Below are 15,819 nucleotides of genomic sequence, written 5' to 3'. Positions count from 1 at the left end.
GCTCCCGAGCTATGCCTTTACTTGTTTTGCTTTATCCTAGAACCAGAGAACACAAAAAAAGTTGGTGTTCTGTCCATACTACTAGATTGCATCACAGGAATGTATTTTGCTACTAGCCATTTTTCACTGAATTCAAGCACTCTGTCTTTAAAAATGCAAAAATAGACACTGGATGCAGTGACTCATACTCCCAGATGCTTGGGAGACAGAGATAAAAGACAGAGGTGTGAGGCAGCCCAGCCGCCCCCCCCCCCGCAAAAGTGTTCTTAAGACTCCATCATCTCAACCACTAAAAGACCTGAGGCATGATGGTGCACACCTGTCATAGCAGATGGATGGGAAGTATGGATAGGACTGTGGTCCTGGCTAGCCCAGGAATAATTTGAGACTATTCAAAAAACAAGTAGCATAAAAAGAGCATAGCTTAAACAGTACACTGCATGCCCAGCAAGTAAGTTTAGACCCCAGTAGTCTCCCTCAACTCCCAAATGTAGTGAGCTGTGGTGGTGCACATCTGTCCCTGCACTTGTAGGCTGGGATAGGAAGATCAAAAGCTGGAAGCCATTTGGGCTACACAGTGAGACCCTATCTCTAACAAAACAAACAAATACAAAAGCAGAAGGACATGCCTTCCCCTCAACCAGTCTCCAGAAGGTGTGTCCACCACTACTGATCACCCAATCCCCACTTCTCTCTAAATAAGCCCAATTCAACACATTACTACCCTGTCAGAGGAGGAAATGGTCACTGACACAAATAGAACTTTAGAGTTTGCTGGGAAAAATCTGCTTGATTCTTTTTTTTGGGGGGGGTCCAGTCGTGGGGCCTGAACTCTGGGCCTGGGCGCTGTCCCTCAGCTCTTCAGCTCAAGGCTAGTGCTCTACCACTTGAGCCACAGCGCCATTCCGGCTTTTTTCTTTTTGCTTATGTGGTGCTGAGGAATCGAGCCCAGGGCCTCATGCATGCAAGGAAAGCGCTCTACCACTGAGCCACCTTCCCAGCCCTCTGCTTGATTCTTAAAGGCTATTTCTAACTTTTGGGGCTGGTGCCTGTTCTGCATCCATGGAGAAATGTATAAGTTACATCCTAGAAGGATGAAGGAAACACAACCACATCCGAGGGTTGGCAATTTTTTTTAAATTTTAATTTTAATTTTTTGTGAACATACTGTACAGAGGGGTTACAATTACATGGGCAAGATAATGAGTACATTTCTAATCAAGCATTGCAGCCTCCTCCTTTGTTTTCCCTTCACATCCCTTCCCAGCCTCCCCCGGCTCCCCTCTCAATCCCCCCCGCCCCGCTCCTCCCCTCCTCCCCCTCCCACCCTCACACCAAAGTTGTAAAGTTCGTTTTTGACATGACAACTTGTACTTCCCGAGGGTTGGCAATTTAAGACAGGGTACTACTCTCCTAATAAGATGGAATTTCATTTAGTTCCTTAAAAATGTTTTAAACCCTTAGTCTAAATTACTCTCTCAAAAAAGGGACAATGCTTCCAAGATCTGGAAAGTAACATTCTATTCGTATCCCTGGGATTTGGTAATTTCTACCATGTGAAATGATTCACAGATGATTTAGAATGGGTGTAAAATTAATACATTAATGATAATTCATGCAAAGTATGTAGCAAGGAATCAGTGTTCGTTGTTTGGAAATACAAGATCAAGAGAGTGCTTCTTTTATTGGAAACCGATCAGAAAACAGCAATTCCACTTTAAAATTGAGTTGTTACAATTAGCAGGTTACTGAAAAAATATTTTATAAGTGTCAAGGCTAACTTTTTCCATATAGCCAAGTGCTACAAAAATCTATCACAAAATTAAAATAATGAAGAATTTTGTCCATATAGGTAGAATCAATATAATCATATCATGTCCAGGCAACAATGCAATAACTTAATCCCAAAATCCTCACAAAAATCACAACATCCACTTAGAAGTTTTGTAGGTTGTATGAGGTAGAGGCACAGTTTGCTTCTGAAATGTAATCATTCTGTAAAAAAACCTTTTATGAGCTGAGTACTGGTGCCTGCAATCCTAACAACTCAGGTGGCTGAGATCTGAGAATCACAGTTCGAAAGCCAGACTGAGTAAGAAAGTCCATGAGACTTATCTCCAATTAACCACCAAAGAGCCAGAAGTAGAGCCATGCCCCAACTGGTAGAGGATCAGCCTTGAGAGAAAAAGCTGAGGGATGTGCTTAGATCCAGAGCTCAAGCCTGAGTACTGGCACAAAACAAATCAAAACAAAAACCAAAGACCTGCAAAACAACCCTATTATGTACTTCTTAAAGAACGAGTCATTTGAAGAAAACTTTGAACTTAACAGCATGAGATACATCTCTGTAGCTCAGCCACAAAAGTTCCCCTCTTAACAGGATATACCAAATGTTTAACACATTAATTATCATCCTTCATCAAGCATAAAACAAACAGTCAGGAAATACAGCTGCAGTGGCACAATTACCAACACTCAGAATACACCCTGAAGCAAAGAAAACAAATGGCTTGCTTTTCATTAACAGAGCTTGGCAACTCTCTCCAAAGACAATGTTTTCTTTCCAGTCAGAGTCCCAAAAGGCATTTAAGGGGCTATTTGCTTACGTAAACCCAGAGAACAAATTAATCCTGAAAACATTTATTTAAATTTCAAAATATCCATGATTGTAGACAGTGCCATCCCCAAATTACATGTATTAAAAGAAAGCTTAATAAAATAAAAATCATATGAATATAGGATATGTATTTTTTAAAAGAATGTTGGTATAAGAGGACAAGGAATTCAAATATCCTCATTCTTGACCATGATATATAAGGCATTCATATTTTTATTTGCATGTTTGGTGGCAGACAATTTGATATGCAAGTACCTCCATTTATAAAACAAATAGTGACTTGTGTATAATAGGGTTTGATTATGTCATCTTGGAGTCTATATAAAATAATTAATTTTCTGCTTGAAAATACTAGTGTGTCATACTGAAAACCTAGATAAATAGCTATAGTGTATTTGATGCTTAATAGATGCTTAATATTACTGTAATACCATTATACATTAACAGATACATGACTCCTACTAAGATTATAAATAAAGTATGCGCTATTGTTTTAACTATAATTTAAAGAAGGCTCTGGGGATATAAAAGGTAATAGTGAGTCATCTGCTCAAAGTAATTGCAATTATATCCTGAGCCATGGCTGTCAAACTTTCACTCAATTCACTGCCCAGAAATCCTCTCACATAATCAGCTTGATCCTCTCTGCAGGGTAAAATAGCATGGCAAAAATTAAGGAGCCATATTTTCCTCAGCGCAGGAGGCCAGGGACACACATATGGGTTCTTCCATGCTTGTGGCACAACTTCAATGTCATGAATTTATGTTGTACTTTATATGCAATAAACGCATGAAGTTCTTGTGAACTGTTCTTAGGGTAGGTGCGATTTCATCTTTCACCCAGACAACTTGTGTTACGTAGAACTGTCCTTCAGAAGACAGCAACCTTCGTTACAAGATACAAGATAAAATGACTAGAATATGCCTTATGAAAGGTCAGTCTACAGTCTGCTCAGGGTGGGAAAATAATTGTGAACAGCAAGTTAGGATTTTATCCACTCTCCCTTGGCCAGGATGGCAACTTCGGAAGGTGTTGAAAGCAGCAGATCACAGGGAAGAAATGCAGCCCCTACCAATAATAACACTTTGCTTGAGTGACGAAAGCTGCTGACTAATAGTGTGCAGAATGTTTGGACTGGATAAAGGACTAATAAGAAATAAAAGGTCCTTCCTCTTAAGGGCTTACAATTGATAGAGTATGTATTTGCAACGCAGCATGTCAGTGAGCACCAATGCGTGGGCAAGGCGGGATTAGCAAGAATAAGTTCGTGGCCAGCTGTCCTGGGTCAGGTGCATCCCAGGACAGGTGAATTCTCTTGGATTCCTCTGGGACCTTCATTTAAGGCAAGGTTTATAAAGATTAGTTCTTTTGTAGTTGCAGGGACATAAATGCCTCAAAATCAAAGAAGCGTTTTAAGGCAAAAAAAGTTCTCTAATGTTTTGATGTATTGTTGTACAAAACACTTACACATTTCCAGAAAAATAAGGCAATTTCAAAGTAAACTTCAGCTAGTTTTTGCTTGATATTTTTCCTTCAAAGATACGACCTGGTTACAAAGTATCCTATTGTTCTCTTGCCATTCTAAGAAGTCTTCTTGGAACCCCCAAACCTGTTCCTTATTGATATGCTTTCTTATCCAATAACCACTAAAGAGAAATGATTCCAATCTGGTTTCAATATTGAGAATAAGACAATGTGCCCATCCATATTCTTTATGAGTGGTTAAGTCCTTGAGTGTCATGTTGTTTTTTCTGTGGGAAAATATTACTGTAGAGTAATGGGAAAAAATCCAACTATATATTGGATGGTATCTTCAGAATAACATATTTTTCAGAAGAGAGGAAAAGTATTTCTTAATTGACTATTTAAAAAATAGGAATGGTGGTATAGTCAATGGTGCCTGGCATGCATGAGGCCCCGATGCCATCTCTAATAACACCAAAACAAGAAAACTAAAAGAAACTGACTCTATGATAGTTGGACAGTCTTTACTATGGTAGTCAAGCAAGTACTTTAAGTGAGCAAGACCAATAACTAAGGTTTGAGGTCACCAGAGATCCACCTGCCTGTAATATGTGCACTAAGGTTCAACGTTTGTAGAATGTAGTGGATTATTATGGCATTTGATAGGGATGCAGTGTAAAAGACTCTGCCAAGGAGCATGATTCTGCATGCGTGTGTGTGTGTGTGTGTGTGTGCACGCACATGTGTGCGCACGCACGCACCAATACTAGGGGGCTTGAATTTAGTGCCTGGGCGCTGTCTCTTAGCTTTTTCCCTCAAGGCTAGTGCTCTATCACTTGAGCCACTGCTCCACTTCTGGATTTTTGGTGGTTATTGGATAAGAGTTTCACATACTTCTCTTCCTAGGCTGGTTTCAAACTGTAATCCTCAGATCTCAGCTTCCTAAGTAACTAGGATTATAGACGTAAGCGACTGACCTGTTAGAACTTGGGGGTCTTGAAATAATAAAGTTCATTGTAACAGACATTGCTTATACTTTAATAGATCTTGACTTTTTATAAAGTGTTTTAATGGCCACTCCAGCCTTCATACCTTCAGGGTGGTGAACTCATAAGGTTGATAACCTCTGAAGCTCTCATGGACGGCTGCCATAGTGTGTGAAGTTTTCTCCCAGAAATGAAGCAGAGTGGTCTATAAAGAGAGACAGGAAATGTACTGATGTTTTAAATGCCTAGAGCTAGTTGTGGGCCCTGTAGAAGTATGCTTCTCTCTAGCTTTCATGGTCCTCTAAAATATAATTTGGACTCATTTCTGCACCCTTTGTTCCCCATGTACTCTGCCCTATGTGCACCTTGTATTTCAGCCAAACTGAAGGCCTCCCACGGCACAGTCTGCTCCTACCACCTGGAACTCTCTCTTCTCCATTTTCTTTGTCTCATCTAATCCGTCCTCCAAAATCCAGTGCTAATCATTAATCTAGCCTTGTGATCATTCAACTGAGTTGATTTCTCCCTCTTCAAACACTAATGGCTTTCTGAGAACTTTATTTCACTTGGTGTACTCTATTCTGTCCTAGAGGTTTGGGAAATACAGTCTGACCTTCCTGTGTCCTACTTCCTAAATGTTAAGTGTTCTGAAAACAAGGAATCTGGTTGTGTTAATTTTTATATCCCCCACAACACCCAGTACTTGACATCCCACACTCAAGTGGAGTTCAATAGCATTATTGATGGACACAAATGTCATGCTGAAGGAACTCAGAGCCTCTCAGGGGAGACAAAATCAAGTGCACTGAATAATGACCCTCAAGAAGGAAAGTATGACATGGGATGTAGGCAACAATGCTGGGGCTGGGAAGGTGGCTCAGTGGTAGAGCGCTTGCCTTGCATGCATGAGGCCCTGGGTTTGATTCCCCAGCACATAAGCAAAAAGGAAAAAAGCTAGAAGTGGCGCTATGGCTCAAGTGGTAGAGTGCTAGCCTAGAGCTGAAGAGCTGAGGGACAGCGCGCAGGCCCAGAGTTCAGGCCCAGGACCGGACCCAAACAAACAAACAAACAAAACAATGCTGATGGAGTTGAGGGAGGCCTTTGGTTTGGCTGAAATACAAGGTGCACATAGTGCAGAGTACATGGGGAACCAAGGGTGAAGAAATGAGTATAAATAATATTTAAGAGGACCATGAAAGTGAGGGAGTTAGAGAGAGAGGTATATGACATTTGGACTGGTATATTAAAAAGAGCAGAATTTGGAAAGGCACAGATAAAGGGGAATAGGCACTCCAAACTGAAGGAACCCCCAAAGTTAATGCAGAGAAGTGGTAAATTCCACTGTATACAAGGGAAGGGCTACTACTGAGCTCAGTTTGATTAAACCACAGAACCTAGAAGCCAGAAATGGGACAAGTAAATTATGAGAAAGACATTCAGAACTTCATAACCTTATGTTCAGTGCAAATGTCAGTTTTATATTATCTAAGCCTCATTCCATTCTTTGATCATTGAAAACAAATAGCACTTTGTTACCTGATATGTTGCTAGCATGTGAGACAAGAGATTGCATCTGCTGGCTCCTAGAAGATCCACTTTTTGACAGACATCCATCTTTAATTTGTCAAAATTTTTTTTTGCAAGGCGTACTTGTGTCTGTACCTAGGAAAATAAAATGGAATCTCTGAGCCACTCAAACTAGTTAAAATATGTAGGTGAAAAAAAAGGCCTCTAATAGAAAGTCTTTTACATAAAGAAAAAAAAACACTTGGAAAATTCTAGACAAATAAAAAGATCCAACAACATCCATTTGTAACTTTGTGAAGACCTAGATGAGAGTATAGGAAAATTATCATTTTATAGTAGATATACCATTCTAGTTATATTTTTCTTAGACAAATGTTAAAATCAAAGGAAGGAGAAATCCTAATTATGGAAGCTAATTTGGAAGCTGATTTCTCATACATTTTTTAACTCAACTTTCCTAATGTTAACATCCTTTATAACATTTGTTAAAATGAGGAAATAATCACTGACACATCTTATATACTAATCAATATTCTTTATTGGCTTTTACCTGTTTTCCACGAAGGCCCTTCTGTTCCAGGAGCAAACCTAAGATTCATCTCAGGCCGTTTCATAGCCTAAAACACTACCTCCCAAAAACTTTTCCATTTTTCTTCCTGATATGTATGCCAGCAATTCCCCATCCATCCCTAAACCGACTAGTAATTCATAGAAGGAAGGGAGGCCAGAAAAAGACTCAGAAATATTGATTCTATATATTATTTCATAATAAAAATAGCAAGTTTGAAAATCTAATACAGCTACTTTGAAAATTATGAAGTCAAAATTCCCTCCTTCTTTAATCCAGGGCCACCCAAATATATTCAGGCCACTTCTTTTTGTTTTTTAAAAATTTTATTTCATTGTTAAGATGTACAGAGGGGTTACAGTTACATGAGTAAGGCAATGACTACATTACTTGTTGATCATTGTTTCCCCTTCCCTTCCTTGCTGTTGTCCCACTATCCCTTCCCTCACCTACCGCCCACACTCCTCCACACCCCACCCACCCCACTGCCTGAAGTGGGGTATCCTTTGGGTATCCTGTGGGTATCCTTTGTCCTTGTTTCAGAGTTTTGTTATTCCCCTTGCCCTCCCCAGATTAGACAAATGTATATACAAGATACAGGGTACCAAAATCAAGTACCGTGACTACAGGGGATATACCATAAGGGGAAGAACAAAACAAAAAAAATCACATAGCACATTTAAAACAATAGCAACAAAGACAGAGTCTTTTGAGGAACCTCCATACTGCTTTCCAGAGTGGTTGAACAAGTTTACACTACTACCAACATTGTAGTAGGATTCCCTTTTTGGGCAACTTATTTTCAAATCACTTTATTGAGGTAATAATTAACAGGTAAAAAGCTGTATATATTTAATGTATTCAACTTGATGAGTTAGAATATTAACTTATCTCAGATAATTCATGAAGCTGTAGTTAATAAATGGGAAACTGAATGCAAGTAATAACTGACTCAGTAATGATCTTCTATCATAATCTTTTATCATAAGATTCCAGATGTTTTTGAAAATGTGTATGTTTGATTTTTAGTTTTATGTTTTTGGTGTTGGGGATAGAACCTAGGTGCACATGAATGGCAGGCAAATACTCTATTTCTGAGCTCCACCCTAGCCTGATAGTCTATTTTGTTCACCATTTTATCACTTGTCAACCTTATATAAAGCAGATATTTAAAACATACTTGCTGGATGAAGATCTTTCTAGGGCCATTTCAAGAAATCCATATTTAAGTATAACCTTTAAAAATTTTCTAAATAAAAGGATTTATTGATTAAAGTAGTTTGGGAATTAATGTTTTATTTTTTTTCCTGAAAATGAACCTGTAGATAAATAATTTACTATTGATATGAACACATTCACAGCTTATAATATTATGGGGGTTATATAATAATAGAAATAATAATAAGTTTACTGACTGACACAATGACTTATTAACTATCAGCATTATTCTATCCTACTGCTCTGATGCTTTCCCTCACAGAAAGAGCCCGAGTCTTCCTAAGGACCAGGGCTCACTGTTTCAGTCATGGCTGACCCTCAAAGTCACCCTGACTGATCCCAAAGCTATGCTACTCTGTTTCCCAAGGAAGTTACACTATTCCCTGATAAATCAACAAGTTCAAAACCACAATTCACTCAGAAACATACATCCTCCTTGTAGGACTTTATGGAAATGAGAAATAATGAAACTCAATTTAACACTGGTTTGGTAGAAGGAATATCCTGTATGAAAAGATGCCATAGGCACAGCATCTAGAGTTATCGATATAAATAAGGTCCTAAGAATTCCCCTCTAGCCTCTGTCTGTGGAGCTGGGAAGAGCAGAGAACAGCAATCATAAACTCTTCACAGGCTGATCATACCTTGAGCTAAAATAATCCTGCAGTACAATCAACTCCCACTAAAGAACTTGAGATATCATTTCAGCTCTTGGAAGCTCTGTCTATAAAACCATTTATATGAATGAAGTATCAGGGAGGGAGACAGCAGAGGGAGTGCCCGGATTCTGGAAAGGAGAAGTGGGAATCTGGTGAAGAGGGGAAGAATGTTCTGCAGACATCCTCCCACCACACCTCCCTCGGCCCTGTGGTCACCGGTTAGTTGAGCCAGAAAGGCCTCACTAGTTGGGTACCTGAAAAGCACCTGTCCTCAGCCCTTTCTCTGAGAGGAAAGGAAAGGCATGTGGGGAGTGAGCTTCACCTGCACATTTGTTTTTTTTAATAAGTTTTTTTATTGTGAAAATACTGTAAGAGGGGTTACAGTTACATGAGCAAGGCAATGAGTACCTTTCTTATCAAGCATTGTTGGCTCCTCCTGTTTTTCCCCTACCATCCTTTACAGAGTACCTATTATATCTAGGCCAATGCTAGGCATGGCATGGAGTGTCTTTAGAAGAATAAGAAATATGACAGGTGGTCAACAAATAGTTAAGAATGAATGTACATTGACATCAGGACCTAACTTTAAGGAGGACTGTCAAAAGTCAGCATCTGGCTTACAGCACAATGAGGAAAATGTAACAACAGAACAGAGAGTGAGGACCAGAGGGAATAATTAGGACTGGAGACGGAGTGGGAGGGTCTGGATGATGACATTAAAGCCTCAACTAACAGCCTTCTTTTGTTACCATACTTTGCCTTATAATTCTGTAGCGTCCTCCTACTCTGATTCTAAGTGTGGCCATGTGGTTTAGCTATGTCCAATGGGAGGCAAACAAATATGATACAACTGGAAGTTTATGTGCTAGTGTGTTTCTACTTTTTCTCTGGAGTTCCTGAGTTGGTCATAAGAATATGCCCAGGCTGGTCAGCTGGATGTGTGTAGATATGAGAAGACCTGGATCTAAGGGAGCTCGGCCATTAACAGAGCTCCTCCCTGCCCCCCCTAAGCTGTCCGACAACACACATGTGCCCAGATAGCAGCCCTGTTAACCATAGACTTGTGAACAGTAAAGAGATGCTTATTGTTTTATGCCTTTTTATGTTAATGTTATTCATTTCATGTTACTATGACCATGAGTAAGTGATATAAGCAGTGATTGAAGAGACCATGAAGGCTCTGAAAAGAGGCAATATCGAAGAGGGGTCTTAAAGTATGGCTGAGAGTTACAAAGCAAATAGAAGATGGGTATCCTACTACACAGTTCTATGTTCTCATTATTGGTGAAGTAATTTTTTGCAGAAGTATGAATTTCAGTCTTCCTCATACACTGAAATAACCAGTTGATATCCTGATCTTCTAGGAGACAATTTATTTCCTTTGCTGATAACATAAGATTCGTGAATGAATGCAGTTTGATACAAGCCCTGATTAAATTTTGCTTGAAGTTTGAAAAGGTAATTTTAGAAATCTTAGAAGACAACTTTAACAACTTGACACAGTGGATTCTGAAAGGCCATATGTTTTGTGTGTCAACAATGATTATTAAAATACTTAATGCACTGCTGAGTCTCCAAATGCTGAGCTCTCTCCCTGCCAAACAAGGAAGATGGTGTCCTGTTGGGCATGTTGAATACAGTAAAATTCATTTAATATTTTGTGCTCCATGCTCGTTCTATAAAACACAGTTCCAGCCTGCAGCCTGAGGACAAGACAACAAGGGCACAGCTGAGCTCAGGCCACCATCAAGAGTATAATTTCCTAGGCCTCCAGATGGACTTAAGTGAAAAATGTTTTGATTATTATTCCTCTCAATCCCAGATAAATTATATTCAATTACACAAACATCTCGAGAAGCTCTTGTGGTTTCAAGGCTCTTGAATTTTTTTTCATTCAAATAAATGTACCCTTTGTTCATTTCTTCATTTTACTTCAGTTACCTCACCTTTCTCTTTTTATTCCCCAAGCTCTAGGAAATGACTGCGCATATTCAACTCTCTTTAGTCTGGGTCTTGCCTTCCCCAGGCCACAAAAATTCCATTTACTAGAGAAAGCAGTAATGTCTCAATTGCCAAGACTACAGGCTATTTCTCTGTCCTTGTTCCTCCTAACCTGAAATTCTACCTCTTACCCCCAACTTGAACTATTAGGGCAAAGCCAAAGCTATTCATCTTCTTAATTCAACCTGGCTTCCCCATCCAATGGGAAAAGTCTTCATATTACTCTACAACCAAATAATCTGAGAGTGAGTTCTACATTTTTTCCTAAGTATTTTATTTCCTTTTTGAACAAAATAAAGCAAAAACAATTCTTCTATTTTTAGATCTTCTTAGAGGAGATAGCTTGATTCCTCCACTCATTCATTAGGCAAATATTCACTGAGTCTTTTGTCTATGCTGATAGCATAAGCACAATTGGAGATGGCTTTTGCCCTCACAGATTAGACAGTCCAGCGGGGACTTTCATATTGAATGAGACGCTCAGAAGAAAAGCTATACAGTCTGACAAGAATGACTGACCAAGAATTGACCAAAAGCTGTCCAAGTATATAGTGCCCAACCAACATTTTCAAGGACTGGGCAGGATTAATTAAATATGCATGCAAAGACTAGTTCAGCATGGGGAGGAGCATGTGCAAAGGCTCTGGGAGAGAGGATAACAGGCACAGAGCTGACAGGGGAAAGAGGGTGTGCTAGGGGAGCTAGCAGTTAGAACATGCAGGAAGATACTACTAGATGAGGTAGGTCAAAGGGTCAGAACACATCCTAAAGAATAGACTTACTGGTGTACTCAGGATGTTAGCTTTTGTTCTAGAAGCCGTCGAAAATATTGCAGGCTTTTAAGTAAAGAAGAGATAGGATCCTATTTTCAGCTGGGAAAAAAGGTTCCTATTTTCAGCAGTGTGGAGAGAGGAACAGAGAGGGAGAAGCAGATAAGGACAGGTCTGGAGTTGAGGAGGAAGATGATGGTAGCCATACAATTCGGTGGCAACCCTGGATATGGAGAATTGTGTGCTGAGAGATATTTAGGAACTAAAAAAGAATTTGTTGAGGGATTAAATGTTGGAGGTTAAAGAGGATGACTCACTCCTAAATAGCTGACCACCCCAACTCCAATGTTGTTGTCTAACCCGGCTTTCCACTAGCAGATTCTACTAAACCAATCTCTGCGGATACCTCCTATCACATTAGAATTCTTGGCTTTCTTCCCCAACCAGCTCTTAATATTCCTTTTCTTGTGAACTTGATCTGTTTGTCCCTATGTCTCTCTGGGGCAACATTTTCATTCTGGGAAAATTCTTACATCATAGGACATATCAACTACTTTTGCCTTTTAGTAAGAGGCTGTTAAGAGACGAACTTAGTAGGCCAATCTGAAGTCTCTTAGAAAACAGAAGGTCACATATCTGAATGTATTAAAAGAGGAACTTTTTGTTTGAGACTAATGCGTCTTTTCAAGAATTAATATAATAGTCTACTGTTTTTATTTGTTCACTGATGCCAGGAGCATTTTTGATGCTGCACTATGCAAAGAAATATGTGCACTTATGCATGGAACATGTGTGTGTATACCCTAACGTGGACTTTAGGAATGACTTTCTGGTCTCCCTTAAATATCCTTACTCTCTTTTGGAGCATATTTATCTTTCCTCTGAAAATGTCGTTTAAAGTTTGACAAAAAATATACTCATTACTCTACTTACATAACTGCAACATCAGTTTTTACCATCAGCTTTACCATAAAATTAAATTAAGAAAATTAACAATGGGGGCGAGCATACTTTTATTGTAGGTCACTTCCCCTGACTGGCCTGGCATGGGGTATTCAACCCAAGGTGAAACAGTCCCAGTGCACCATGGGTGATAGCTCAGGGGAAGACCCTGACCCAAGACCCTGATCCATACCCAGCCCTCAGGATTTCTGAACCTAGAGAAAGGAGTCTCCATCCTTCTCTAATGGCCTGTGAGTTTCTTGTGCAAAAAGGGAGTTTGTAAGAATCGAAGTAATGTGTAGAGAAAAAGCACAGGAAATGTGCCCTGGTAGCTTCCAAGTTCCTGGAGCTAGTTGTCCTTTCTATAGGCACATGACAATTCTAATTAACTCCTCTCTTCGCTTCAGTAAATCAAACATGGCTTTCTGGTACCTGGACCCAGCCTGAATGAATCTAGATGGTAAATTTTGCCTTCTTATAAATTCCTAGGTGAGGCTCTAAGAATTTCTATGATAACGTTTCGATGACTTCAGTTTTTCTAAAATTTACTGTAATTTCTGCAACCATATACCTCAGATTATAGGACATAAAGTTTGTGGGGGGGGTAAATCTCTTTTTTACAGAAAAGGAAATAATAATCTATACATTTGTCTAGTATATAAAAATCACATTGTGACAATCCATGCTCTTTACACTCACCTATAGATGGATGATCATTGAGTAATATCACTGACCAAGTGATTCAGTGTCCTAAGTCTAAGACCTGCACAAAATCCTTAAGATGCTGTGTCAGGAACCCTTTATTCAACAATGCTGACCATAGTTTAGATGAGACTTTAAGCAAAAGAGAATTAGCATCAGAAATCTTGCTAAGGGCCATTAGCTTAGGCTTGTGCACTGTGGTGAGAGGACCCCTTGTTTTCTAGGGGAAAATACGCAGATAGGGTATCTATGCATTGGGACCCTGGGAGATGATGCTGTCACTGTTTTGTTTGTTTTTGATCATGTTGTTATCATCATTCCTTTCAATTAGCTCTACTGAGCTATAATTTTAGGTATATAGTTGTATGAGTTCTTGAAATATGTATACCATCATGCTAATACTACCACAATCATGACCTGGGACATTTCAATTGTCCCCCAAATTCCAGCGAGGTCACTCAATCCTTAATCTTCTTTCTGTCACTGTGGATTAGATTTTTCTTTCCCAGAGTTTCACATACATGATGTTTGGAATTCAAGGGACTCACACTTGCTTGGCTTGCTTGCTTGTTTGGCTGGTGCTCTACCACGTGAGCCATGTTTCCAAAATGGGAAATTGGAGATAAAGTTGTGTGGACTTTTTGTTTTGCCTGGGCTGGCTTCAAACTGTTATCTTTCAAGTATCAGTCTCCAGAGTAGCTAGGATTACAAGTAGAAGTCACTGGTACTTGGCTAGTAATGTATTTAAAATATGTGAGCAATACTAAATTGATGGATATAATGTCATCTACATATCCATTTGGATTCTCTCCAGTTGGAGCTATTCTGAATAAAGCTGCTATAAACTTACTAGCACCAGTCTTCACAAGGACACACTTTTTACTTCTGATAGGTAGATAGGAATAAGACTGCTGAATCTGATAGTAAGCATGTTTAACTTTATAAGAAACTGCCAAATCATTTTCCAAAATAACTCACATTTTACGTCACCACAATTAAAGAATGTAAGTTCCAATAGTTCCACATTCTCATTAACACTGGTATTTTCAATTTTTAAATTCTAGCCATTCTAGTGGATATGCAGTCACAACTATTGTGACTTTAACTTGCATTTCTCTAATGACTAATGATGTTGAACTTCTTTCTATGACTTCTTTGCCTCTTACATAACTTCAGTAATGTGTCTATTCAAATCTTTTGCCTATTTTAAAGTTAGCTTTGTCTTTTTATTGCTGAATTAGAAGAGCTCTTTGTATATGCTGAATGTGAATCATTATCAGACATACATTTGGAAATACGTTTTTCAAGGCTGAAACTGGCCTTTCATTTTTTTTTAATAGTGTCTTTTGAATAGAAAAGGATTGTAAGTTTGGTGAAGTCAAGTTTACCAAGTTTTTCTTTTATGGTATGAGCTCTTTATGACTTAATAAACTTTTCTCTAACTCAAGGAAAGATGTTTTCCTTTATTTCTTCTAGAAACAATGTGTTTAGCTATTATATTTAAATCTGTAATCATTTCAAGTTCATTTTACATATGGTATATATTTTATACATGGTGTAGATTCACTTTTGCTTTACCCCCTATGGACACTCAGTTGTTACAGCACATTTGTTTAAAAATGAATTAATCACCCATTTTATTACATTGGCATTTATGGCAAAAAGTCATGCAGATGTGGGTTCACTTCTAGATTTTCTATTATATTATTGTATTTTGGTCTTTTTTTTGGGGGGTGTCCGGTCGTGGGGCCTGAACTCTGGGCCTGGGCACTGTCTCTCAGTTCTTCAGCTCAAGGATAGTGCTCTGCCTCTTGAGCCACAGCACCACTTCCGGCTTTTTTCTTTTTGCTTATGTGGTGCTGAGGAATCAAACCCAGGGCCTCAGGCATGCAAGGCAAGCACTCTACCACCGAGCCACCTTCCCAGCCCCTGTATTTTGCTCTTTATGTCTACTCTTCTACTAATACCACATGGTCTTGATTATCATCACCTTTAATAATTTAATGTCAAAAGTGCTAAGTCCTATCATTTTGTTCTTCTTGAGGACAGTGCGTGTTGTGGATTAAACCTAGGGCCTCAGGAATGGCAAGCATGTGTTCCATCACTGAGGCTCATCTCTATCCTCTAGTTCTTTTTCTGTGTGTGTGCACACACACATGTGTGTATATAGAGTGAGGGAGTGGGTGTGCAGTGCGTTACATACCTAGGAACAACTTTTATAGATTTAATTTATTTGTGTTTTCTTTTTTTGTTATATAGGTGTTATAGTTAGAAAAGGAAGATTAGTAATGAGTACTTTTCTTTCCCTTCCTTCCTTCCTTCCTTCCTTCCTTCCTTCCTTCCTTCCTTCCTTCCTTCCTTCCT

The 15,819-nt window shown here is 39.0% G+C and overlaps 1 protein-coding gene across 6 annotated transcripts in view; it reads right to left on the bottom strand.

Annotated features, from left to right (window-relative positions):
• Positions 1-15,819, bottom strand: part of Ica1 (islet cell autoantigen 1, 69kDa) — a 145,332-nt gene that overhangs the window by 38,183 nt on the left and 91,330 nt on the right. For all 6 annotated transcript variants that reach the window (XM_013019895.1, XM_013019898.1, XM_013019894.1 and 3 more), the window contains exons 7-8: positions 6,605-6,730; positions 5,175-5,273 (exon numbers count right to left, since the gene is read on the bottom strand). In XM_013019895.1, coding sequence (XP_012875349.1) covers positions 5,175-5,273; positions 6,605-6,730 — 225 coding nt within the window. The remainder of the gene's footprint in view (positions 1-5,174; positions 5,274-6,604; positions 6,731-15,819) is intronic.

Source organism: Dipodomys ordii, unplaced genomic scaffold (assembly GCF_000151885.1).
Source record: "Dipodomys ordii isolate 6190 unplaced genomic scaffold, Dord_2.0 Scaffold48, whole genome shotgun sequence".
NCBI lineage: Eukaryota > Metazoa > Chordata > Mammalia > Rodentia > Heteromyidae > Dipodomys > Dipodomys ordii.
Note: the sequence above shows the minus strand (reverse complement) of the source record. Positions and strands in the feature narration are given on the sequence as shown.